Genomic DNA, 24,710 nt, shown 5'->3' with positions numbered 1-24,710 from the left:
GGAATATTAACAGATATTTTTTTCTCTTTTTATATAATAGAATATAAGTAATAATTTGATGGAAAAAGTTAGAGGGGGAAAGATGGTATTACCATGTATGCTTGCAACATTATTGACATTAAAATGGAATATTGAAATATTGAATAACTACTTTTTAAAAAAACCATATATATTAATACTAGGATTAAATAAGTTTGATTAATATAACAATTATTACGATTATCATTATTGATGTATCAAAATGAATTATACCCAGGGACCACACTGTTCATGTATTGATATTGATGTATATTTAAAAATAAAAAACTAATAAAACATTTTTTAAAAATCAATATGCTGATGACATCCAGCCAGATTTTTAATTGGGGTTTTTGTTTGTTTCTTTCAATCTGACAGTGAGCTTAGTGGAGAGTCCAACTCTCATTTGTATTTTTGGTTTCCATAATTCTGGGGTTGGTCATTCTAGTAGTTTGTAAACCTGATTCTGAGACAGGTTAACAAATATTTAGTTACTAGACAACTCATGACCCTTTGGGTCATGGTTTCAGATATATTTCTTTACAAGTTTTCTCAATGCCCTCAAAAATGGTGGATCTTCTAAATGTACTTGAAAAGTTCCTAAAAATTCAGAAAGATATTCAGGGATATATCTGCCTTGAAAGTAGCGCATGTTGAACTGTTGCACAGACATCAGGATTTTAAGACTCAGTTTTTAAGATGCTGGATTTTGTTAGCTGGAAAGCCGAAAGGCCAGGTTCAAGACCTGAGTGCCACGCAATGGGGTGAGTTCCCATCCTTGCCTCAGTTCCTGCCAAGCTAGCAGTTCAAAAGCATGCAAATGTGAATAAATAGGTACCACTTTGGTGAAGAGGTAAACAGCATTCCATGACATCATGCCCAGCCACATGACCGCGGAAATGTCTTCAGACAGCGCTGGCTCAATGGCAGAAACAGAAATAAACACTGCCCCCTTATAGTCAGCAACAACTAGCAAAATAAAACCTGCAAGGACTGTAAGTTAGCCCATTTGAAGTACCTTGCTTTTTAAAAAATGCTCAGTTAAACATTACAGAAATAAAGAGTTTTAGTAGTACACAGATGATAGTAGGTAGACCTAGCTGACGTGTTTTGTAATCTATTAAAAAAACTATAAGTACAGTATGTGTCCATGAAGTAACAGAAGTCAGCTTGAAGGAGTTGAGTGTGAGTGATATGCAATACTTCACTTCATATTCGTAAGAGCATTATTAGCTCACCTGTACATTTTAAATGTACTAATAGGATTTCAAGTGATATTGAGGTTGAGGAGCCCCTTAGCATTAGAATTGAGCAAGTATAATAAATTTATTTTTAAAAATGAAACAAATTGCCCCTTTTACTCGCTATATAATTAAAGTCTAAAAGATCAGTTTGTAATTTTTCTCCTATTTAACAGTAAAAGACCCATCATTTCATAATATGTAATCCTTTTAAAATAAAGCTGGCCTGCAATAGATAGTATGGATCCTTCCATCCTTTCTGCTGATGTTACATTAAAGAATGATCATGCTATGATGCCTGAATGATACCTAGTACTAGAAAAGTAATAATCAAGGGAATATTGAGAGCCGTAGTGGCACAGTGGTTAGAATGGAGTATTGCAGGCTTCTTCTGCTGATCACCGGCTGCCAGCAGTTCGGCAGATCAAATCTCACCAGATTCAGAGTTGACTCAGCCTTCCATCCTTCCAAGTTGGGTAAAATGAGGACCCAGATTTTGGGAGCAATATATGCTGACTCTGTAAACCGTTTAGAGAGGGCTATAAAGCACTGTAAATCTAAGTGCTGTTGTTCCTCTTGTTTAAAAATAAGTATCTGTGCCTAACCTCTACAGACAAGATTGCAGTATTCTCAGGTGCCTATTCTGCTGTCTGTACTGAATAAATCAATTGTCTGTTTTGTTTAAGGCATATTCCTATATAATGCCATGGCAGTCTCCACTATTACTGAGAAAATCAGAGATGATCTGGGCCTTTGGAATCCTTAAAAGTCTGTCCCTTTAAAGACACGACACCAAACAGGTTTTTAAATATGTGCTTCTCCCTCTCAAATATGTTAAAGCCTTGGCTGAATATTGATGAATAGGATATATGTCAAATAATTGGAAGAGGTTGAATCTCTGATGCTTCTTTGCCCCTCTAGAGATGAAGAAGAGCTACGAAAGTCCCTTTCGGAATTGGCAGAGCCCAACTCAAAATCTATCAAATGCATCAGCAGCTGCAGCAACCCCTTCCTGGACTTCTCACAGGATCCCAGCATTGCCATGTACAAGTATGGTTTCCTGGTGCGCAAGAGCCATGCTGAACCAGATTGCAAAAAGAGTACGTGTGAGAGTAGCAAAAAGTTTGTGAGTGAGAGAGAAGCAGCAGGGCATGGGAAACTGCTCTCTGAGGCTCCAAGAAGGATACTAATTCCTCTTATGCTATGCCATTATGCAACTTGGGATGTAAGGAAGGGGAGAGGCTTATTTTACAAGGGTCCACTTTTAATCCTGTAGTTGCTTTAATACAGGATTCCTTTTACTTCTTCCTTTTTCACCCCATGGTGGTTGGGGGTCTCCTGGCCTCCACTGACCTCCTTTTTCTTCAATTGCAAATTATGATGCACGGAAAGTACATCAGCCCTTTCTCAATGAACAGGATTCTATGTAAGATGAAGATGCAGACAGCATCCACAGAGAGGGGAAAAAGAAGTGGGGAGAGAGAGAAAGAAAGCTATAACGATAGAAGTGGGGAGAGAGAGAAATACACGTTTATCAGACCCCCATTCAGTGCTGAAATCCAATTTTTTTTACTACTGGTTCTGTGGGCGTGGCTTGATGGGTGTGGCTTGGTGGGCGTTGCAGGGGAAGAATACTGCAAAATCTCCATTCCCTCCCTACTCCAGGGGAAGGATACTGCAAATTTCCCATTCCCTCCCCACTCTTGGAGGAAGAATATTGCAAAATCTCCATTCCCACCCAACTCTGGGGCCAGCCAGAGGTGGTATTTGCCGGTTCTCCGAACTACTCAAAATTTCTGCTATCAGTTCTCCAGAACCTGCTGGATTTCACCCCTGCCCCATTCCGTGTTTTACATTGATTTTAGCCACAGCTGTCCCTGGCATTTGGAAATATGACTTTTCTGACATTTTCTGGCATTTTCTCTCCACAAATATGGTTGATATTTGCATTTCAAGTCTACAGCTTTACCTTGCATTTCTGCATAGGCACTGTGGTAGGAAGAAGATATTGCTGGCTCATTTTCTAAAGTTGGCTATTCCCCCCCCCCCCCACCCCGCTTGCTTTCATCTGAAAATTTGATGAGTTCCTTATCTATCCCATCATCTAAATTGTTTATGAAGATGCTTATGAATATTGGGCCTAAGACACAACCTTGGGGTGCTCCATTGTATTCTTCCTGCCATGTAGTATTATTACAGAATACAGAATAACAGAGTTGAAAGGGACTCAGAGCTCTTTTAGTCCACCCCGCTGCTGAAGCAGGAGGCCCTGGGCTATACCATTCCAGAAAAAAATGACTGACCAATCTCTTCTTGAAAACCTCCAGTGAATGGAGCACCCACAACTCCCAGAGACAAGTTGTTCCATTGATTAATTGTTCTCACAATTCCTCCTTAATTACAGGTTGGATCTCCTTTTGACAAGCTTCTACCCATTGCTTCTTGCCCTGCCCTCAGATGCTATAGAAAATAAATCATCTCCATCCTCCCTGAAATGGAGTATTGGAAGACAGCTATGATATCAGACCTAAGCCTTCTCTTTGTTAGGCTAAAGATAGGTGAACCACTAAGGGAACTAGCTAACAACTGCAGTGATTCGCTTAATAACTATGTGGCAAAAAATGTTGCAGAATGAGGCAAAACTCAACAATTATCTTGCTCAGCAACTAATTTTGGACTCAGTTGCGATTGTAAGTCTATGATTACCTGTATAACTAACCCTGTACTTCCCTCCTCAACCTTTTGGATGACAGAGTTGTCAGTTATTATATCAGGAACCTGTTTGATTTCCCAATGCTGCAGGTTTTGTCCCGCAGTTGATGTCAGGATAGTTAAAGTCTCCTGTTATTACACTAATGTGTTTCCTGTATACCTCAGTTAACTGATTAGCAAAAAGATAATCTTTTCTCTGCTACACACCAGGAATGTCATCCCCCCCCCTCTAATATTCAACCAAATACTTTTAAGAAGACTTTCATCCTTGCTGTTTCTGTAGAGGTGTACTGGTTCTTTGCTTATAATGCAGCTCCTTGTTTTCTTTTGTTGGGTCTGTTTCTTTTGAACAAAATATATCCTCCTAACACTATGTTCCAATCAGGGGTTTCATCCCACCAAGTTTCAGTAATGGTAATATCATACCATCCCTCATGGACTAGGACTTCAAGTTATCCTTGTTTGTTCCCCATACTTTGAGCATTAGTATATACTGTAGAAATACGAGCGCTTTATGGCTGACCGTGAATTTGCTTCCTGCATCTTCTAATTTTATGTCTGAGCTCTCCATCCTTTTCACCATTCTTTTCCTCATTTATTGAGATTTATATCTGGGTTTCGTCCTACAGATTAATCTCCTTCCACTTCCAGGTTTAGTTTAATGCCCTTTGGATCAGCAAAGCCAGATGTTTACTAAACATTCTTCCTGGTTCTTGTGAGGTGTAGCCCATCTCTTGCTAGAAGCTCTTCCTGTAGATAATATAAACCCATGGTCCAGAAATCCAAAGTTCTCTCTATGACTCATGGGTTCTTTCATGTATAGCCAGGTTAGTGGGCTCTAAAACTCCAAGAGAGCCAACACAACCCCACTTGGCCTCTAGACAACACATACACAAGTACTCAGTGATTGGTACTCACAATTTACTTTAGCATCTCTATATCCTTCCCATATCGCAACAGGAAGTCTGCAATGATATTTTGCTGTTTTACCCAATGCACCAATTTCCACAACAAATGATTGGGAGAAATCCAATCACTGGCTTCCCATATATAAGGCTTCTTTTATCTTCTTAAATGCTTCCTAGCATTCTTCAGACCATCATACTTGAGAGGATTCTGTTTTTTTTCATTAGGTCTGTTAAGGGTTTCAGTGACAGTGGAGAAATGAGGGATAAACCTTTGGTAATATTCTGCTAAACCCAGGAAAGAGCTTTCTTTCAGTATTTTGTGGGGCTTCTACCTGTTTCAAGGTTTCCACTTTTCCCTATCCTGGTTTAATCTCCCCCTTACCAATCATAAATCTCCTAGTTTCAAATTCCCTGGTAACTTAAGTGGTATTTCACTGAGTTTAGTGTGAACTCAGCTTTCCTAGATCGTCAAGTATTTCTCTTCAGTCTTGAAGCCGTTCCTCCAGATCTTACTATAGATATGTATATCATCTAAATAGACAGCACACCTTGACCTAGTAGGATTGTATTTATTAGCCTCATGAAGGTTATGTGGATGCCCATGTAGACCAAATGGCATTTTAAAAAAAAAACTCAAAGAGGCCCTGTGGAGTGGCAAATCATATTCTCTCTGGATTGGTGTTCCAGTGGGATTTGCCAATATCCTTCGTTAAATCTAAAGAGGTTACATACTTGTCTCTCCCTAGCCTAGATTATCCAGGAGGTCATCCATCCGGGGCATCAAATATCCGTCAAACTTTATCACTCTATTTATTTTTTGATACAAAAGCATATGTCTCCACCCAGCTTTGGCACCAATACAATAGTAGAATACAAGTCACTTACAGATTGTTCTATTCTGCAGAATCCAATCTGAGTCAGTCACAGGACCAGATATTTATTCTTTCAAGTTTTCGGATTTGTGCTGGAGCTCATCCTCAGGGAACTTCTTTCTCTCCAGAATGAACATACACAGTTTTAACTGATAAGCCAACATTATTCTGAGACACATATATTTGCCCTTTGTTCTAATGTTCTGGAGTACCTTTCTATCTCATTCTGTAATACCCTGTTAACCATTCAGAAATTCTGTAGGGACACTGTCTGATTGGTCAGGTTTCTCCTGTGTCCATTATGTGTGCAACCAAGGCAGTCATACCCATTTCTACAATAAACTTACGTTTATAGTCATCTACCGTTTATTCTAATTCTTTCTTTTGATCATCTCCTAGACTAGGATTTATGTGTATTTTTCCTTGGGATGGTTGCATCCCAGGCTTGATCCAATAATTCTAGACATATTTCTTTTAATACCAGCAAGGCCCTCCCAGGTTCAGTTCTCTTGTGCCATTTCCTCAGGAGGTTGACATGGTATATTTTCTTTTCCCAGTCTCCCAATTCTATTTCATAGTTTACTGGAGCAGTTATCTTCTTTACCATGTAGGGACCCCTCCACTTAGCCTGTAGTTTGCTCTTTGCTAAGCACGAAAAACAGGGACTTGGTCTTCTATGTCAAATCACTTCATCCTTGATCATAATGGTTTTTTTTCCTGGCTTTTTCTGGCAGTTTATAAATGGTCATGGGCAACGTGTCCCAGGGTCTTCAGCTTACTCCTTTGTATTAGGATATATTCAGTTTGATTTTTAGGACCATCTAGAGTTCCACATTAACCTCCTTTAATGATGTCTACAACGCTGCAAGATCATCATCCACACAGTATCTCAAAAATGCTGTATCCTATGGAATACTCCTATACTTTCCTGTATGCAAAGAGTAAAAAAGGCAGCCATGTATTCCAATGTTCTGGGTTTTGGCCTGCATATTTCTTGAGCAGACCCTTTAGGGTCTGATTGATCTTTTCCATAAGACTATTGGCCCATACATAATAAGAACTAGTAATACATTTTTATTCCTAGGTCTGCATATAGATATTTCAGCAGTGCTAATTGGAAATTGGTTCCTTGACCCATTCAGTATCAAGTCTACTCTACTAAAGATTGTGACGAGCCTTTCTGCTATTTGTTTAGTGGTCACATTCCTTATTGGAACTGCTTCAGGGTCCTGAGCGACATAGTAACAGACAACCAAGGATATACTCATTGTCTTTACTACATTATGGCAAAGGGCGTACGATATCCATGGCGACTTTAGATGTTCTGACCCAGCCTTAGCAGAAACAAGAAACAGACTCATTGTCACGAAAAAACCCTCTAATTTATCTCCTGTGAATTAATGGCATTCACACACCAAAAAGTCCAGGCAATACTTCAAAGCAGGGATGAAATCGGACTGGTTCAGACCGGTCCGAGCGAACTGGTAGCAGACATTTGGGCTGGGTCGCCGAACCGGGAGTGACCGCTGGCTGGCCACACCTCCCAACCGGTCCCCCAGTCGCCGCTTGCTCGCCCCACCCAGTCTCTGCTTTCCACTGTCCCAACCTGCCTCCCCTACTCCCTTCCCCACAGCCTGCAGCCCTGCCATGTTTCCCTGCCTTCTACACAGCCTTCCCAGCATTCCCGTGGCCAGCTTGCAAAGTCAGGCAAGCGGAAGGCCCTGTGGAAGGCAGGCAAGCATTTCGGGGCCACCCAGGCACGGGGAAGGGACCTAGCAGCCTACTCTCTTCCCCGCAGCCCTGCCATACATGCCTGCCTTCCATGTGGCCTTCCCAGCAGTCCCCCATGCCCGCTTGACTTCCGAGGTCAGCATCCAGCCCGGCCAGTGGGTGGGCAGCCCACCGTTGGTGGAGACGCAGCTGCTGCACTGGGGTTGAGAAGAGCGGCGGGGGTGGTGCTCTGGGAAGGCAGGCAGATATCCCGGTGCTGCACATGTGCGCAATTGCAGCAGCCCCGGGATATCCGCGTGCTCTCCCGAAGCACCACCACGGTGGCGCTGTTTGCTTTCTTCCTTTTCCCGCCGTGAAACAAAAGCAAACGGCGGTGGTAGTGCTTTGGAAGGGCAGGCGGATGTCTTCGGCGGGTGGATGCTTCAGGAGGGCAGACAGAGGGTAGGCGGATGCTAAAAGGCGAGCAAGCCTCGCCATGTCCGTCCGAGGTGGCTCCTCGGCTGAGCGCAGCAGGTCTCCCCCTACCTGCTGCCAGTGTTGGCCTTACCTTCTAGATCCTCCACTAGCGTATTCAGCATGGCCATCATCCCAATGGAGCCAGTGTGTTGGTAAGGTCGACGGCGGGTGGCCCTTGGTGGATATGCAGCCACTGTTCTCGGGCTGAGAAGGTGGTGGCAGTGTTGCTCCAGTGCCTCTGGAGCCGCGGTGCGCATATTCAGCAGCTCCAGGACAGCTGCCTGCCCTCCCAAAGCACTGTCGCGCCACCGTTACGCTTTCTTCCTTCTCCCACCGTGAAACAAAAGCGAACAGCGGTGGTGGTGCTTTGGAGGGCAACGCATGTCCCAGGGCTGCTTCACATGGGCACCGCATGTGTAGCCCCGGGACATCCACCTGCCCTCCCAAGGCACTGCCGCACCACTGCCGCCCCTCTCAGCCCGAGAGCAGCCGCTATATCTCCACCAAGGGCCAATCACTGTCAGCCTTATCCCTTTGCTGGTTTTTTTCATATTTTATTTGTTTTATTTGTATCACTCAATTTTCATCAAACTGTGAATTCTGAATACAATTATATTTTGATAATCATATTTATACATCTTCATTATATTTAGTCACCCTCATATTAATAATATTATGATATAATAATCTTAATAGTTAACATTTCACATCGTCTTCTTTAATGACTCCTCTGTCCCATTTCCTCCCTTTAGATCTCTTCCTTTCTAACTTCTGTTTATATAAGTTTTCCTTATATGCAGTTGACATGTCAATTTAATATTTCTTTCCCACAATTTCTGCCACTTATCTAATTCTATTGCGTATCCAAAGTTTGTAGCCCAAGCAATCATTGTCTCCTTTACCCGTTCACTTTCAAGTTTAATACTTAATATATAACAATATAAATTTTTTATCTATTTATCATCTGTTCTAGTCAATATTTGAGGAGGGTGGAGCTGGCAGAGAGGAGGGCAAAGCCTTATCCCTCATTTTGGATACTCGTCTTTTTGGATAACCCATGGCTAATGTTACTTTGTCATGGGTTCTTTTATGTATACCCAGACTAGAGGGCTCCAAAATTCCAAGAGACAGCACACCACCTGGCCTCTAGAAAATACAAACACATCAGTAATCAAAGACTGGTATTCACAGTTTACTATAGCACTCTTCTCCTATTCGACTACAACTTATTTCTCCACTACTTTTCTTTGTGAGCCCAATTTCTTTAGAACAGTAACACTAAAGTAAATTTGTCTTAGGCTGCTGCAGACTGCTTTAGTTTTCCAAACTAACACAACCCACCTTTCCTGTCACTTGCACGCCAACAACCTAACCCTTCCACCCCCAGCTGCTTCTCTACTCGGCTGTGATAGCTAGCAATTGCTAGGCTGACTAAGGAGAGGTCTTAAAGAGATAGCACAGGTGCTGGGCATTTTGCAGGCAGCTTGTCCATCCCTTGAGCCAGTGGTTTACTTCTAAAATCCTTAGTTCCCACATCAGGTCTTGACTTTCCATCAGGTCTTGACTTCCAAGTACAGTTGAAAGCACTATCTGTGTTCCTGACTTTTTTGCCTTCCTGCCTAGTATACATAGTCCCTTGATATTTTTTTCAGACTCTTTGTCGTACCGTTCATCCCAATATGAAAAAAGAGAAGGGATAATAATGGGCTTGATTATTTTGGTAAGCCTTTCTGTCATTTCTTTGATCTTTGGATCTGGAAGACAACATAACTCCCCTAAAAGATTGTCTAGTCTACAAATTTATCACTATTCTTCTGAGAAATGAAACACCAGTTACCACCACATCCTTTTTTTTCTTTGGGGAATTTAGTGGACTCCTCTTCTTTGTGACAGTCTGAGCTATTTTTCTTCCTGTCACTGGAATACTTGAAGAAGACTCTTCTCCAGATGTCTGCATGTTTTCTTCTGCAGAGGGATATGAAATTAATTATTCAGCACTGTTCATCACAGATAGTCATCTCGGGATTTTTGTCCTCTGACATGGTTCCATCATTTTTCTGGGTGGTTGTTTTTTCCTTGGTGTGTTCAGTTTGGATACAGACTTCTGCCCTTACCAGGAGTTCCTCATTTTCATGAATGAGTCTCAAAGTGGCTAGTCATGCCTCAAGACCCTCAACTTTCTCCTCCAGCAACCCAATCAGTTTGCATTTGATGTAGATATAATTTGAGTCCTCCATGGGCAGGAATATGAAATGGATGCATATTTTGGTACAGAACATACAGCTAAACCATGCTGTACAGATTTATGGAATTAATATTACAAAGCTATTCCCAAATTATTCTGGACATGGCAGACAAAAATGTATTCAATAAAAACAATAAAAAGTGTAGGACAACATGACATTACAATTATATAACATGATGTGGCTTCTTTTCAGATTATATTGCTCTCCCATTGAGATTGTTAACAGATCAAGGATTATAATTTTCAAGTCAAAAGAATTCAGAAAAATATCTATTTATGGGCTAGGCATCTATGGGGAACCTTATTGAAGAGGGTTGATTTTGTATTGAATGCAGATAAAAACCTAAGCCAGAGCAACAGTTTCAGGGTCAGCAGCAGAAAGAAAAATGGAAATTGGAAAAGGATGTGTGTCATATGCCAAGTGAAAAGGAAAGGGATATGTGTCATCTGCCAAGTGATAGCATTTTCCTACTTATGGGCTGGAAATAGAGGAAGAGATAATTCCTTTCCTTCAAAAATATCTGGGATATGGTTCATACATACTTACTACCAACTAGTAAGCACAAAGTCTTAAGCAACTATCTTTTGCAACTGTCATAGCCCTAAAATACAATAAGAGTGTACACTCTATAGATAAATTTTTCCTTGGCACCACCAAAGACAGTTTAGGTATCAGCAGAGTTTACCATGTTTGCCATAGTAAAATTTTACCCACTTTCTCTTTTGCTTGACAGCTCCAAGAGGAAAACGGGGATGGAAGACTTTCCATGGGATACTAAAGGGAATGATCTTGTATCTACAGAAGGTATTTCTTGCTTGCTCATTCTGTCTCTCACAAGTATACACACACTTGCACATCATAAGGAATGGAATCTCAGCTATATGCCCAGTTATATTATGTGAAAAGGATATACCCAACTTCCTTAAAATATTCATACATTGCAGTATTTATAGAAATTCTGCTGTGTAAAAATATATAAAGATATTAAACATCATTCAGATCACACTGTAGAGCAATCCACTGACATTCTCTGAAATAAGTCCCTATTAAAATGTTGGCAGGCATTCCCTCACTATATTCTTTTTTTGTTCATTCTTCAATAATTTGATTACATATGGATGAATATCACAGTTCAAGAGTTCTCGGATTTGGAAGATATGAGCAGTGAATTGTGCATTCCAGGATCTTAATCAGTGGAATATGGCATTTTCATTTTTAGAATTCTTGAAGCATACTTCCTGCTTCTTTAATATCAAACCTTGACTTAAGAATGGGTCTACTGAATTAGTCTGTGACAATACTTAAGCTCAAAACTATTGCCCTTGATATACCTGTCCTGCCCTAATTTTAAAATTATCCAAAATGCTAACTATTGCCATTTCTTGACTTCCACAGGTTAATTATGCTCTGTGGGAAGAAGTGGTTATTTTCTCTCTTCTAAATCTCTAACCATTTCAAATCATTAGACTCTGAATACTGTTCTTAAGATAGAGATAAAAACTTAACTTTCTCCATGCCGTGCATGATTTTAGATACTTAAATTGTGTTTTCCTGAGTTCCCTTTTTCCAGCCTAAATTCCATTTTCTCATTAGGAAAATGCTTACTTGTCCCCTTCTGTGTTTTTTTCAGTTCAGTTATATCAATTGTCAAATGTGGCAGCCAGAAATAGACACATGAACTTACAACAAATTTGTATAAGGAAACTAATGCAATGGCACTTTTATTTTCATTCCTAATGCTCTTTAGAATGCAATTTATCTTTTCACAGCTGTTGCCAATTATTTGACATAGATTCAATGTCTTTTTCCACTGACCACATCAATTTTTTAAATTTAAGCTTTTTCCCCATGTTCATCATTTACACTTACTCATTTATATTTGGCTAACTTATCCAGCGTAAAAATACCATTCGTGATCCTCTCAAACTTGCCAAACTCGGTGCTGAAAATAATCATTTACAAAAAAGTTGAAAACCACCAGTGCCAATGCAGTGATTGATAGACTCCACAACTATTTCCCTCCACTGAGCATTTATTCCTATTTAACTTTTGAGTGAATAGCAATTAAGAGCAATTAATATAAAAGGATAGGTCCTCATAATTAGCTATAACTGTGAAATTTCTTCAAAACAGCTTGATAAGAAATTTTGTCAAAGTAATTAAAAATTCAAAGCATACAGAGCCAAGAGGATCACATTCCTCCTTATTCCTGGATATGCTCTAATTCTAGGAGGTGAGTACAGCAGGAGTTACCTTTGCAGAACCCATGGTGATTTTCTTTCAATAAGGTTAATTCTTTATGTGATTACCTCTGGTGCCATTTTCATCAGTTTGTCCAAATTATTAGGCTGACCAACCTGTGATTTTTTTTTTGGACCCTGGCCAGTGATGGGATTCAGCCAGTTCGGGCCAGTTCAGGTGAACCGGTAGTTAAATTGCGGGCTGGCCCCGCCCCTTCCAGGAGTCCCCACGTGCCCCATTTTGACTCCCAGGTAAATGCAGGGAGGCTTCCTAGGCCCAAAACTGGACACGGGGGGTGGGGTGGGGTGGCGCCTTTCCTGTGGCCCATTTTTGCTCCTAGGTGGCTTCAGTGAGGCCTCCTAGGCCCAAAATAGAAAGCAAGGAGGATGGCACAGCGGCCTGTTTTTGCTCCCAGGTGGGTGCAGGAGGCCGAGTGCTGCCTGTCACACCCCCTGGCCATACCCATCCAGCCAGTCATTAGGGCAGAGAACTAGTTGTTAAATCCCACCACTGATCCTGGTCCTACTTAAACACCACAGACTTTCAAGTCCTCTGGCACTGAGACCAGTTTGAATTACAATTAGATATTTTGTCTAGGCTCAATTTTACATCTTGAGTTTTTAGAAGAACTCTTTGTTGGATGCCATCAGGTCTGGTGATCTTTTATTTATTGTCCTTCAAGACTGTAAGAGAGTGCCTGGTTCAAGTCTGCCCTCAACCACAAAAGTTCATTACATGACTTCAGATTAGTCTTTCTCTAATGGGGTGTCAAACTCAAGGCCCATAGGCCGAATTCAGCCTGCAGGGTGCCTAGGTCTGGCCCGTGGAGCTACCCTGGAAACAGCAAAGGATCGGCCCACGGAGCCTCTGCCAGCGAAAATGGAACTCGGGAGGGCCACATGTGACCCTCCCAAGCTCCGTTTCCGCTGGCAGAGGGTTGCAGGAGGCCATCACAGCCGAAAATGGAGCTCAGGAGCCTGTTTGGGGCAAAGTGCTCAGGCCGCCACAGGCACCCCAACACGAGTAACATTGGCGGGGGTGGTGGGTAGGCCTGCCATGCCCACCCTTGCCATGCCCTCCCAGCCCCATCAACCTGATGCAGCCCTCAGTGAAATCAAGTTTGACACCCCTGTCCTAACCCAATGTATGTAACAGGTTTGTTGTTTGGGAGAATGAGAAGAAGGAGATCTTATGTGCGGCTTAGAAAACGTGGCTAAATAGGATGGCATAGTGCCAGGGCGGGTGGGCTGGGGCGGGCCTATTTATAGGTCACCACTACAGTTCGGCCAAACCGACTGAATATCACCACCGGTTAAAATGATATGCTTGATTTGTACAATTTATTCTTTACCTTCTGAAGTTTAAGAGTGGAGAATTGCTGACGTTTTGCCAGTAAATGGGTTTGCTGGAGTATATAAAAAATAACAGAAAGCAACAACAGGATCAATAAGGAAAGTAATATAACAGACATGTATCTTCTACCTGTATTTCAGGAGGAATATAAACCTGGCCAAGCTCTGGCTGAGGAAGATCTGAAAAATGCTATCAGCATCCATCATTCACTGGCCACTCAAGCATCGGATTACAACAAAAGACCCAACGTTTTCTACCTCAGGACAGCTGATTGGAGAGTCTTCCTCTTCCAAGCCCAGTAAGCAGGAGGGCACAGAATGTAAATTAGATGCCTCTAATGGGGGAGGGGGGTTGATTTATCAGCAGATCAATTTTATTTATTAGAAGGAAAGTTCTAGAAGTACAATTAGAAATTTTACTTATTATATTATTAGAAGAATCTATTCAGGGGTGAAATATATATTTTTTGCTACTGGTTCTGTGGGCGTGGCTTGGCGGTCATGTGATTGGGTGGGTGTGGCCAACTTGATCCTTTCCTCAAATGGGCTGTGCATGGGGCGCTTGGAGAGCGAGCTAGCAAGAGAGCTTTCCAACCTCTGTTTTTGTGCGTGCGTGTGTGTGAGGGAGGGAGGGAGGGAGCGATTTGAAGCCGAGCCACCCAAACTTCTGGTAGCGGTGTGGGCATCTTCTGAGCAGCCCTGAATCAGCCAGCTCCACCTGACCTATTCCCTGAGTCTCGCCGTTCTCCTAGCCCCCACCCCCACCCCACTCAAGCAGCGGCTTTGCTGCTTAGCCCCAACAAGCTATGCATCCATGGTGCCCACACCAGCATCCGAAGAGAAGCAGAGAAGAAATGCCACGGCTTGGGGGGGGGGGGGGCATGAAGAGAACGGCGAGACTCAGGAAATAGGTCAGGTGGAGCTGGCTGATTAGGGCTGCTCAGAAGCCGCCCCCACCGCTGCCAGAAGTTGGCTTGGCTTCAGATTGCTCCCTCCCTCCCTCACACACACGCACAAAAACAGAGGTTGGAGAGCTCTCTTGCTAGCTCGCTCTCCAAGCGCCCCATGCACAGCCCATTTGAGGAATGGGCACGCATGGCTGGGCGCGTTTGGCTGCAGGAAGAGGCATGGAGCAATGGGGTTGTTTTGTTCGCCGCGGTGGTGCTTCGGAAGGGCAGGTGGACTTATTCATTATAGTTGTCAACTGCAGACATCCGGCTGCTCTGGACTGGTTTGGGGGCATGGCCAACCAGCCATTGCTCCCGGTTCGGTGAACCAGCCCCAGTCTCCGCTTCCTACTTTGCCCGATCCGGTCTAAACCGGGAGCATTTCACCCCTGGATCTATTGGTTGCTTAGGCAAATCACAATAGGTAATATCAGAAAAAGAAACATAGCTAAGCTTTGTCTTCACTGAATGCAGCCTTCCCTGTTACATCCTTTGCTTTCTGACTGTTCCAAACAAAGAAAAAGATTTCAAAGAAGCAGCTCGGCACCTTTGACATATTCCTTAAAATTCCAGGTTTTAAAAACTATAGAAAGCTTCACATTCAGACTAAGGGCCATTTGGAATGTTACCATTTTCCCTAGATCACTGCAACAGTAGCCAAAAAACCCTATATGGTAAGCAGCATATTAGCATAAAATACATTATCTTGCCACTTCTTATACATGTTGGGATATCGTGTAGATTTGGGCTTTGGTTCTTCCCCTTTGCTTAGTACAGACGTGTCAGATCCGGCCTGCAAGTTGCTTAAATCCGGCCCGCGGTGCCTCTGCCAGCCGAAAACCGGCCACTCGGGCACCCCGTTTTTGGCCTATTTTCTGCCAGCAGAGTGCTGCAGGAGGCCATGGAGGGCGAAAATGAGGTGCAGGGGAGCCACACATATCCCACGCCCCATTTTGGCTGGTAAAGTGGTGCAGGAGGCTGTTTAAGCCAAAAGCAAGGCAGAGGGGGCCGCCTGCGCACCCTCACCCACGCCTTTATTTTGGCTGGCAAGGTGCTACAGGAGGCATCCGTCCCATCTTCCCCTGCCCCTCCTTGCCAGCCTGTGGTGGAGAACTACAATGCTGATCCGGCCCTCAAAGAAATCCAGTTTGACACCCCTGGCTTAGTATCATTTTAAACATTTCTAAATTTTATTTTTAAACATACAGCCTTCAAGAATCACAATGGTTGGGATTGTTTTATCAGTTTCTACAAAGAAATGGGGATTTCTTTTGTGCACAGTTATGAGAACAAGTTATTTTTTGAAAGAAACAATTTTGGCAAGGTGTTTTGACCCATGATACGGTTTAGAGAATGATACCTCTTTTACATCTTACTCCAGGAACACAGAACAAATGCATTCCTGGATCACACGGATTAATGTGGTAGCAGCCATGTTCTCCGCACCACCATTTCCAGCTGCCATTGGATCTCAAAAAAAATTCACTCGGCCGTTACTGCCCAGTTCTTCCACAAGACTATCACAGGTAAGTAGGTCATCTTTATTCTTCATTCTTTAGTGATTCTAGTATTATTCTGGAAGAACTGGAGAAAAATTGAATGGGGTTAAGATACGTTCTAGTACAAAAAAAGCCCAGATGAGAGCAACACTCAAAAATTAGGCTAGGGTTTATTTTCGGGACAGGTCTTATTTTTAGGGAAACATGGTAGGAGGTCCTACAATAGCGATCAAGCAGCTTTTTTCCCATTCTTCCATAGGAAGAGCAACTGAAGAGTCATGAAATCAAATTTAAAGCCATGGCAGCAGAACTCTTGGAGCATCGTTCCTCCCTTCCTGAGAAGAAGGTGAAAGGAAAGGAGTACGAGGAACTGAAGCAGAAAGAGGAATATCTGATATTTGAAGTAAGTAGAAAGTGATAAAAGAGCGAGATCCAAACAGAATTTGTAAAGCAATGTTGGAGATGGTAGCAGAAGAGTGGTAGAGAAAATGTTTTCATTTAGTATCCCTTCCATCAAGACTGATCCAAGGCCACCAATAGTAATTTGCTGAAGCCAAAGATATTTGAAGAAATAGTTGCTGAATGCTGAAATGTGGTATTCAATCCATGGAAGATATGATAGTTTAAAGGGACAGCGTTGCCTGCAATTCTCGTTACTCGTTGCTTCTAAGCATGTACTTCCCACAATCTTCCAGGGCTTGAACGCCACACTTTCAGCTGCTTTTGGTGCCGCTCGGTTTCTCACCCCAGCCTTGCCTGGTCTGGTAGGGGGATTGCCTTCGGCCTTCTCCGCCATGCCACAAATGGGGATTGACAATCCCCCAAGCCTCCCAGCTGTCAAAGTAAATCCCAGGCACTGCGCTGCAATGGACAGACGAAAAGCACAGGTTTTGTCTTAAAGAGGAGGATGAATGAGGAGAAGAAAGAGCAAAAGCAGCCAGGCACTGAAGCACTGCCACTGCCACCACAGATAGATAGAGAGAGAGAGCAAGAGAGTGATTTGATCCAACCTGTGTGTGTGTGTTTATGTGTTTGTGTGAGAGAAATCCTATCCAACCTTGGAGAGTTATACCAGGGCTGGCAGCAATGTGCGCATTCTCCTCTCTTAGACACACACACAGAGAAGTTTGATCAGATCATTCTCTCGCTCTCACCCCACCTCATGGTGGCACCTGCCTCCCTCTACCTCCTGCTGCAGTCGGCCTCCATGCAGTTGCCACCTCCTGTGCGCGCATGGGGGGGTGGGGGCAGGATGCCCAGCCAGCCTTGTGATGAGAAAAAAAAAAAAACCCTCCCCGAAAATAAGCCTGGATAGAAAATAAGTCGAGTTTTCGGGGAAACACAGTAACCCTTTTGTTGATTTAATGGGAATAAAATAAGATTTAAAGTAATACATTTATGAGTGAATCTGTATTCTCCAGATATTTTGGATTTCAGTTCCCATAATCTAAAATCAGCATGGTCAGTTGTGAGACATTGTGGTAGTTGTAATCCAAAACATCCAGAAGTCACCGTATTACTTCCAATGACCATGTTACCCCTAGAACATAAACATAAGGTCATCTTATTCAGATTACTTATGTGTTACTCCTTGTCTTTTCTTTAGTCCGTAGCTGTTATTAACACAACAGCCAAGTGGGGCACCAAACCTATTACTTCTTCCTTTCTGCAGAAATTACGCTACGGCATTTATGCTACACTAATGCGCACCAAGTTGAAGACTGGCTCTGAGGATCTGGCAGCTTTGGAAGCCACCCTGTTTGTTACAGTGGGTAGCTCAGAAGACAACTTCAAGGAGTCCCAGTCCAGCCTCCCCCTGAACCAGGAGCCAGCTGGCACAGGTTCCAAGATAAAATGCAACAATCAGTAAGCTACTAGTATACAACAAAGATGATAGATGATCGCTCTTGGCAAAGAAAATGGCATTCCTGTCCCAGAAATTTGCAAATTGTCATTGCTCATGGTCAGGAAGGAAGGGAAGACATTATAAATGGGCCTAATTCTGTATCAACTTCACCAGTGGAAAGATATGACTACAGTCCTGCATTATACGGCCTTCCCAGTATAATCAGACTATAGCTTATGCTGAAAGTACTAAACTCTACGGTTAAGTAACAGATCTGCATTCTTAATCAGTGCTTCACTGTACCAACTTTTTCTATCTCTTGCAAAACCAAGAATAGGAAAGTGGAAGAACGGAGACTACTTCCCTTCCTTTTCTTACGATTTTTGTGATATATTTTACAGTTTTTAGTACCGGATAATACTGAATCACATTGGAGTAGAAAAGGTAATTTTGGCATGCATGAGACAGACAATTATGTTCAGTAATACTTTTACATAAGAGTATTGGGGGCAGAGGTTCCTCATCTCCCTTGCAGATACAATGCAGCACTGTCAGCCTGCAGGAGAGCAACTTCTTCCTGGAATCCCAATTCTTTCACCACCAGCAGTTCTCTTGGAGTGGCTCAGTTATTTTTTCATCAGCACAAGTTGGATTATGACTTATCCTGATAGTTGTTCACCTCTTACAAAACTGGGCAGAGGTTACATATGCTTCAAAAGGAACAATCATTAACAGGTAAAATCAAGGATAGTGGCTGTCTCCCATTCCACTGTTCCACAGCAAAACACCGTAGTGGGCCTGCTGGTTTTAGGCCTAATTATATTCTGCAAGTAATTTATGAATTTGAGTGACCAGAACAAAATCTATTGATTATGTAGTAGAAAAACTGGCCAGTCTATTGCCTGAGCCTGGTGGGGGCATATTCAGAGAGATTGGGAGGGGGGATTCCAGATGTCCAGGAACATTGCCAACTCCTAAACAATTGGTTGCATAGGTAGTATGGTCATAACACCTGTAGAGATAACCTGGTCCCTTAATTTATAATCTCAAAAGGCTTTAAGGCACAACTCAAAGCTTGATGACAATGTTATGTATGCAATGAAAGATAAAAGGACCAAGCTGATAATTGGGGCAGACTATAAACCACGTTAAATTCTGGAGATGTGGTACAACTACCTATATAGTGGAATATTGCAGGGTAATACCTGAGAGACAAATACCACTTCCACGGAACCAATACTGGCTCTCAAAATACGTCAGTTTTCTTCTTTTCTATGCGGACTGTAAAAAAAAAACAATTGTACAGTTTCTTCTTCAGTTACTGAAGTAAACCAGCTCAAATATCTACAGTTCTCCTTCAAACTCTTTCTGTATTACAGAAACAGGATAAAGAATGTGTTACTGTGAATGCCATAAATCAGGATCCACAGCTTCAGTTGCCTGATTCAAACACAGATAACTGACCACCTCAATATAAATGAGTAGAAAGCACCATATTTTTCTCAAAAAACTTTCAGATGTTAGAAGCCTATCTTAGATGCTGGTTTATGCAGACGCACAAAAGCACTTATTCTAAAATGGCCATTAAGAAAAACCACCTTAATAACCCCCCAAAGTGGGGCAGTTCCTAGAAAAAGAACTCCCATTCCTTGTCAAGGTACCAGCAATGTAACCCAGGAATTACATGTTTTACACCGAATAAAAAGGTCTGATTGTTTACTTGTAACTCTGGTCAGTTCTGCATTCACACACGTAGGTTTGTCATTTACACAAAAGTGTCATTTGGAGCCTTCTAATGCCCAAGGAATGCTGGTGTTGAGGGCAGCCATTATCTCCTATACATATTCCTGTACATGATTCTTGCCTCTACCAAATTATCCTAAAATTAAAAGTATGAGAGAAAGGAGGGCAATTTGTGTGAATGCTCAGGTAACCAGCCCCAGATACAGATGACAATCATGGTATATGCATATCCTACATAACAGATAGAACTTATATAAAGTTGTTTTTCAAATACTACACCTACTGGCTCATGTGGCAGTAATTATTAGAGATGACTAACTGGGATAAGGCTGCACTTGTTTAAAGGAGAAATGTGTAAGAAAAGACTGTTCCCATGGAATTTGCTCTGACTCCTATAAAGGCCTTTATGGGAATCTATAGTAGAATCCTTAAGAGTAGTACAGGGCAGTTATTTGATCGACATAAGTTGTGAGTGCTCCATTGCTGGAGGTTTTCAAGAAAAGATTAGACAGCCATTTTTCTGGGATGCAATAAAACCCCTTGGGCAGAGAGTTGGACTAGTAGACTTCCAAAGTCCTTTCAAGCCCTATGATTCAATAAAAAATTAACATGAGGCATCAAGCAAGTGAATGAGGTATTTTAAGAAAATCAAAGTAGGAAAGCAAATGTAACAAGGTTCTGAAATGGGTGAATTCACCACAATACTCTGTGATCTAACTCCTTGTGGAACATTAAGTGGAGGGAAGTCTCCTTTAAGCATGCCAAACTCCTCTACGTGGCAAGCTAAGATTGTTGTCCCGAGTCTTACATTGAGTGAGCAGCTCATGTCTGACAATTTGCAGTATGAATGTATGTGTATATAGTTTATTTTTAACAATTAACAAAATGGAATGTAAATGAACAGAAGAAAACTCCAAATCAAATCAATATTTGGTGTGACCACTCTTTGCCTTCAAAACAGTATCAATTGTTCTAAGTCGGGTGTCGGCAACCCGTGGCTCCAGAGCCGCATGTGACTCTTTCATCCCTTTGCTGTGGCTCCCTGTCGCAGCAGAGGGATGAAAGAGTTGTCGCCCTGTCGCACGGTGGCAATGGCCAGAGCCTTAGTGTGGGAGCAAAGCCCCTCACATTTGCTGAAACAGCATTCCGCTTTTGTCATGCTGCATTTGCTGTTGCTGCCTCCATGGCCTGCCCACTGCAGTGAAATTTAGTGTGCTTCACAATGGGGGAGATGGAGCCTTCTGGAGCCAATTACGATACAAAGTGTTGTCAACTTGCTCTCGCCTCTCGGATATCAGTTGCTTTTCCTGCACAGGCGCTGGTATTGTGATGGTCTTTGGTTGATCTTCGGAGAGCCATTCCTGGGCTCATTGGCCTCCAGACATCAGATTCCCACCACCCAGCACCAGTTCAGTGCAGGGGAGGAGGGGACAGAGAGAGAAAGAGAGTGGGAGGGAGGGAGAGAGAGGCAGAAAGGGGAAAAGAGACAGAATGAAAGGGGGGAAAGAAAAAGGGAAGGGGGAAGAAATGATGGGAAAGAGACACAGAGAGAGAGAGTGAAGGGAAAGAAAGATGGAAAAGGGAGAGAAAGGGAAAGATAGACGGAGGGGGGAAAAGAGGGAGAGAGTCTCATGTGATTGGGTGGGAGTGACTGACATCGAGTTTGGCCACACCCACCCATGTTTTGTGGCTCTCGGTGTTTTGTTTTCTGTGGGAAACGAGTCCAAATGGCTCTGAGTGTTTACAGCTGCAGACCCCTGTAATAAAGAAAGTCTTTAATTATTTGGGAGATTATCTTCCAATCTAGTCTCCAAACTATAGATAAATGCAAATCTCATACTTCCTATGTCATATTAAATGACAAAAACCAGGTTTTTACAATCCTTTTACTTTTCTAAAGTATACTAGCATATGTACCTGCAGCAATTAAACTCTTCTCAGCTAAGACTCAAGCACAGCTCTGTTTTGGAGCTCAGTTGAGCCCCTACAAGTCATTTCTTCCCTTGGAAAGAACTCTAAATTTCTGAGAACCATCTTTCAAAAACCTCCCTGCATTTGTAATACAGTCCTTCACGGTGATGCTAGCCTTCTCAAAATTGAAACATCTACCTGGATTCACAACTTCTGCCACCAGCTTAAGATCTTTTTCTTTCCAGTTGGTCTGGCCTCTCTAATGATGATCAATACCTTCCAGTGCTCCTGGAGCCAGGTAATACAAGCCAAACTGCAGCTCTCTGGCTGTTCATGGCCATCATCTTGATGGACTACGAATGTGCTCCAACTGATCTCAGAAAGCAGGTCATTTACGATTGCAAGCCAACTTCTCAGCCAGAGTGGCTCAAGAAACACCTATCTTGAACCACTCTGCATAATCTCCAACCAGCTAGATATCTCAGTCACATAATGATCACAAAATTCAGAAGGGCCTTCTCTACCTAGATTCAACGCGCTTACAACAACTATTAACGGAAAGAAGTTACAAAAATATTCCCTTCCAATAAAGACTATGCCCATGCAGTGGTAGAATGATTGAATTAACAGAACATGTTATGCTTTATTGTTCCTTCCATGCAGAAGCATGCCAGAAGTTGTTATTTCCATTTTTTTACTAAATACCTAATGATTCTAATTTGTTTTATCTTAAAATGTTATTATTGGACCTGTCTGGCTCATTCTACCTTGAAGTACTGCTCGGTAGTTTACACTTTATGCCAATGGTGAAATTCAAAAATTTTCCCTACTGGTTCTGTGGGCATGGCTTGGTGGTCGTGATCAGGAAAACCAACTATCACACTTTACACAAAAATAACACAAAAGCTATACAACTGACACACACAATGCAAAAGCAGCTGGACTTCACACAAAATGGCCCCTGCAACAAGCAGGAACCTCACAGTCACAGAAAGCTCAAAAACACTCACATTTTACACAAAAATACCAGTTATTTAAAAAAAAGCTTTAAAAAGTAAAAAAAAAAAAGTTCAGATCAGCTGTGCCGTGCCATTGTTGGAACTTTTTTTTATTTTTTAAAGCTTTTTACTACTGTTTCGGGCAAACCAGTAGCATTTTCACTACTGGTTCAGGCGAACTGCCCTGAACCAGTAGCATTTCACTCCTGCTTTACAGCATAGGATTCCCTCTAACCCATGGATGTCAAACTATTTCATTGAGGGCCGCATCAGGGTTGTGTTTGACCTTTGGAAGGGGCGTGGCCAGCAGGTGTGGCCAGCTCATTTCACTTGTGTTGGGAGAGCCTCTGGTGGTCCGAGCACTCTGCCAGCAAAAACAGAACTCGTGAAGGCCACATGCAGCCCTCCCGGCCTCAGTTTTTGCTGGCAGAGGCACTGCGGGCCAGTCCTTTGCTGTTTCCAGGGTGGCCCCATGGACCAGATCCGGCCTCCGGACCTTGAGTTTGACACCCCTGCTCTAACCCATCTTAAATATTTTTAGACATTTCAGAATACACAGGAGAAATTACTGTACAAGTGTTAGGCAATTGTGCAAAAATGCTATAAACTAAGAATGTTTTCAGAAATAGAAATAATAGTTGAATCAATCAAAATAGAAAGTAAATGAATAAAAGAGAATTCCAAATCAATACTTGGTGTGCCTTCAAAACACCATCAATTTACATCATCCATCATGGCAAAACTCAGCACAGGAACAAAACAAAAGATGGTTATACTGCATCAGCAAGGTCTCTCCCAGGCAGATTTCAAAGTTTTCAAGATGTTTAAGCTCTTTTGAAGAAGCACAAAGAAACGGGCAACATTGAGGACACTGACGCAGTGGTTGGCCAAGGAAACATAATGCACCATATGAAAGACATCATGCTTACTTCTCTTCAACATTGGATGATTTCCGGCAGTGCCATAGCATAGAACCATCAGAAACCAGTAGGACCCAGGTACACCCATCTATTGTCCAAACATGTCTGGCTAGAAGTGGTCTTCATGGAAGAATTGTGCCCAGTCATACCTATTACATGAAAACAAGGCTAAGCAACTCAATAATGCATGAAAGCATAGAAACTGGGGTGCAGAAAAATGGCAGCAGGTGCTCTGGACTGATGAGTCAAAATTTGAAATATTTGGCTATAGCAGAAGGCAGTTTTATTTGCCGAAGGGTGTAACATTGAGTGTCTGCAGGCAACAGTGAAGCATGGTGGAGGTGCCTTGCATGTTTGGGGCTGCATTTCTGCAAATGGAGTTGGAGATTGGGTCAGGATCTACGGTGCCCTCAATGCTGAGAAATACAGGCAGACACACATCCATCACGAGGCCATGTGATTGGCCCCAAATTTATTCTGCAGCAGGACAACAGTCCCAAACATATAGCCAATGTCATTAAGAACTATCTTCAGTGCAAACAAGAGCAATGGATGCAATGTTTCCCCCCCACTCCCCCCGCCCCCGAGTCCTGATCTCGACATCATCGAATCTGCGATTACATGATGAGACAGAAGAATTTGAGATGGCCTACATCAGGGGTGTCAAATGCAATTTCATTGAGGGCCACATCACGGTTGTTTGACCTGTGGGGCTGGGGGGGGGACATGGCCAAGGTAGGAGTGGCCAGCTTAATGTCATTCGTGTCGGGGGCTTGTGGCCCGACCGCTCGCGGTCCTCCCGACTCCATTTTCGCTGGCAGAGGGTTGCAGGAGGCCATCACAGCTGAAAACGGAACTCAGGGTTGGGGGGACTGCATGCAGCCCTCCCGATTCCATTTTCACTGGTAGAGGCAGCGTGGGCTGGTCTTTCGCTGTTTCTAGGGCAGCCCTGCGGGCCAGATCTAAGCTGGATCCGCTTGACACCCCTGGCCTACATCTATAGATCTGTGCTTAGTTCTCCAAGATATTTGGAACAACCTTGAAGGAACCTTGCTGAGTTTCTTCAAAA

At 42.7% G+C, this 24,710-nt stretch overlaps 1 protein-coding gene and 1 long non-coding RNA gene across 3 annotated transcripts in view; one reads left to right on the top strand and one right to left on the bottom strand.

Annotated features, from left to right (window-relative positions):
• The window catches only part of PSD (pleckstrin and Sec7 domain containing), an 89,216-nt gene extending 69,302 nt beyond the window's left edge, over positions 1–19,914 (top strand). Inside the window, exons 11-16 of the mRNA XM_058187994.1 lie at positions 2,181–2,359; positions 10,918–10,988; positions 13,919–14,076; positions 16,106–16,250; positions 16,483–16,626; positions 17,896–19,914. Of these exons, the coding sequence (XP_058043977.1) occupies positions 2,181–2,359; positions 10,918–10,988; positions 13,919–14,076; positions 16,106–16,250; positions 16,483–16,626; positions 17,896–18,093 (895 nt within the window). The 3' untranslated portion in view covers positions 18,094–19,914. The remainder of the gene's footprint in view (positions 1–2,180; positions 2,360–10,917; positions 10,989–13,918; positions 14,077–16,105; positions 16,251–16,482; positions 16,627–17,895) is intronic.
• Positions 15,957–24,148, bottom strand: LOC131200766 (uncharacterized). Of its 2 annotated transcripts, XR_009155702.1 has the most exons (4): positions 23,651–24,148; positions 21,490–21,569; positions 19,275–19,350; positions 15,957–16,308 (listed from the first exon to the last, which is right to left on the bottom strand). It is a non-coding gene; the product is annotated as an uncharacterized LOC131200766 (long non-coding RNA). The 2 variants fall into 2 exon arrangements; XR_009155701.1 differs by lacking the exon at positions 23,651–24,148 and having other exon boundaries at positions 21,490–22,627.
• Between the last annotated feature and the right edge of the window lie 562 nt (positions 24,149–24,710).

Source organism: Ahaetulla prasina, chromosome 6, assembly GCF_028640845.1.
Source record: "Ahaetulla prasina isolate Xishuangbanna chromosome 6, ASM2864084v1, whole genome shotgun sequence".
NCBI lineage: Eukaryota > Metazoa > Chordata > Lepidosauria > Squamata > Colubridae > Ahaetulla > Ahaetulla prasina.
Note: the sequence above shows the minus strand (reverse complement) of the source record. Positions and strands in the feature narration are given on the sequence as shown.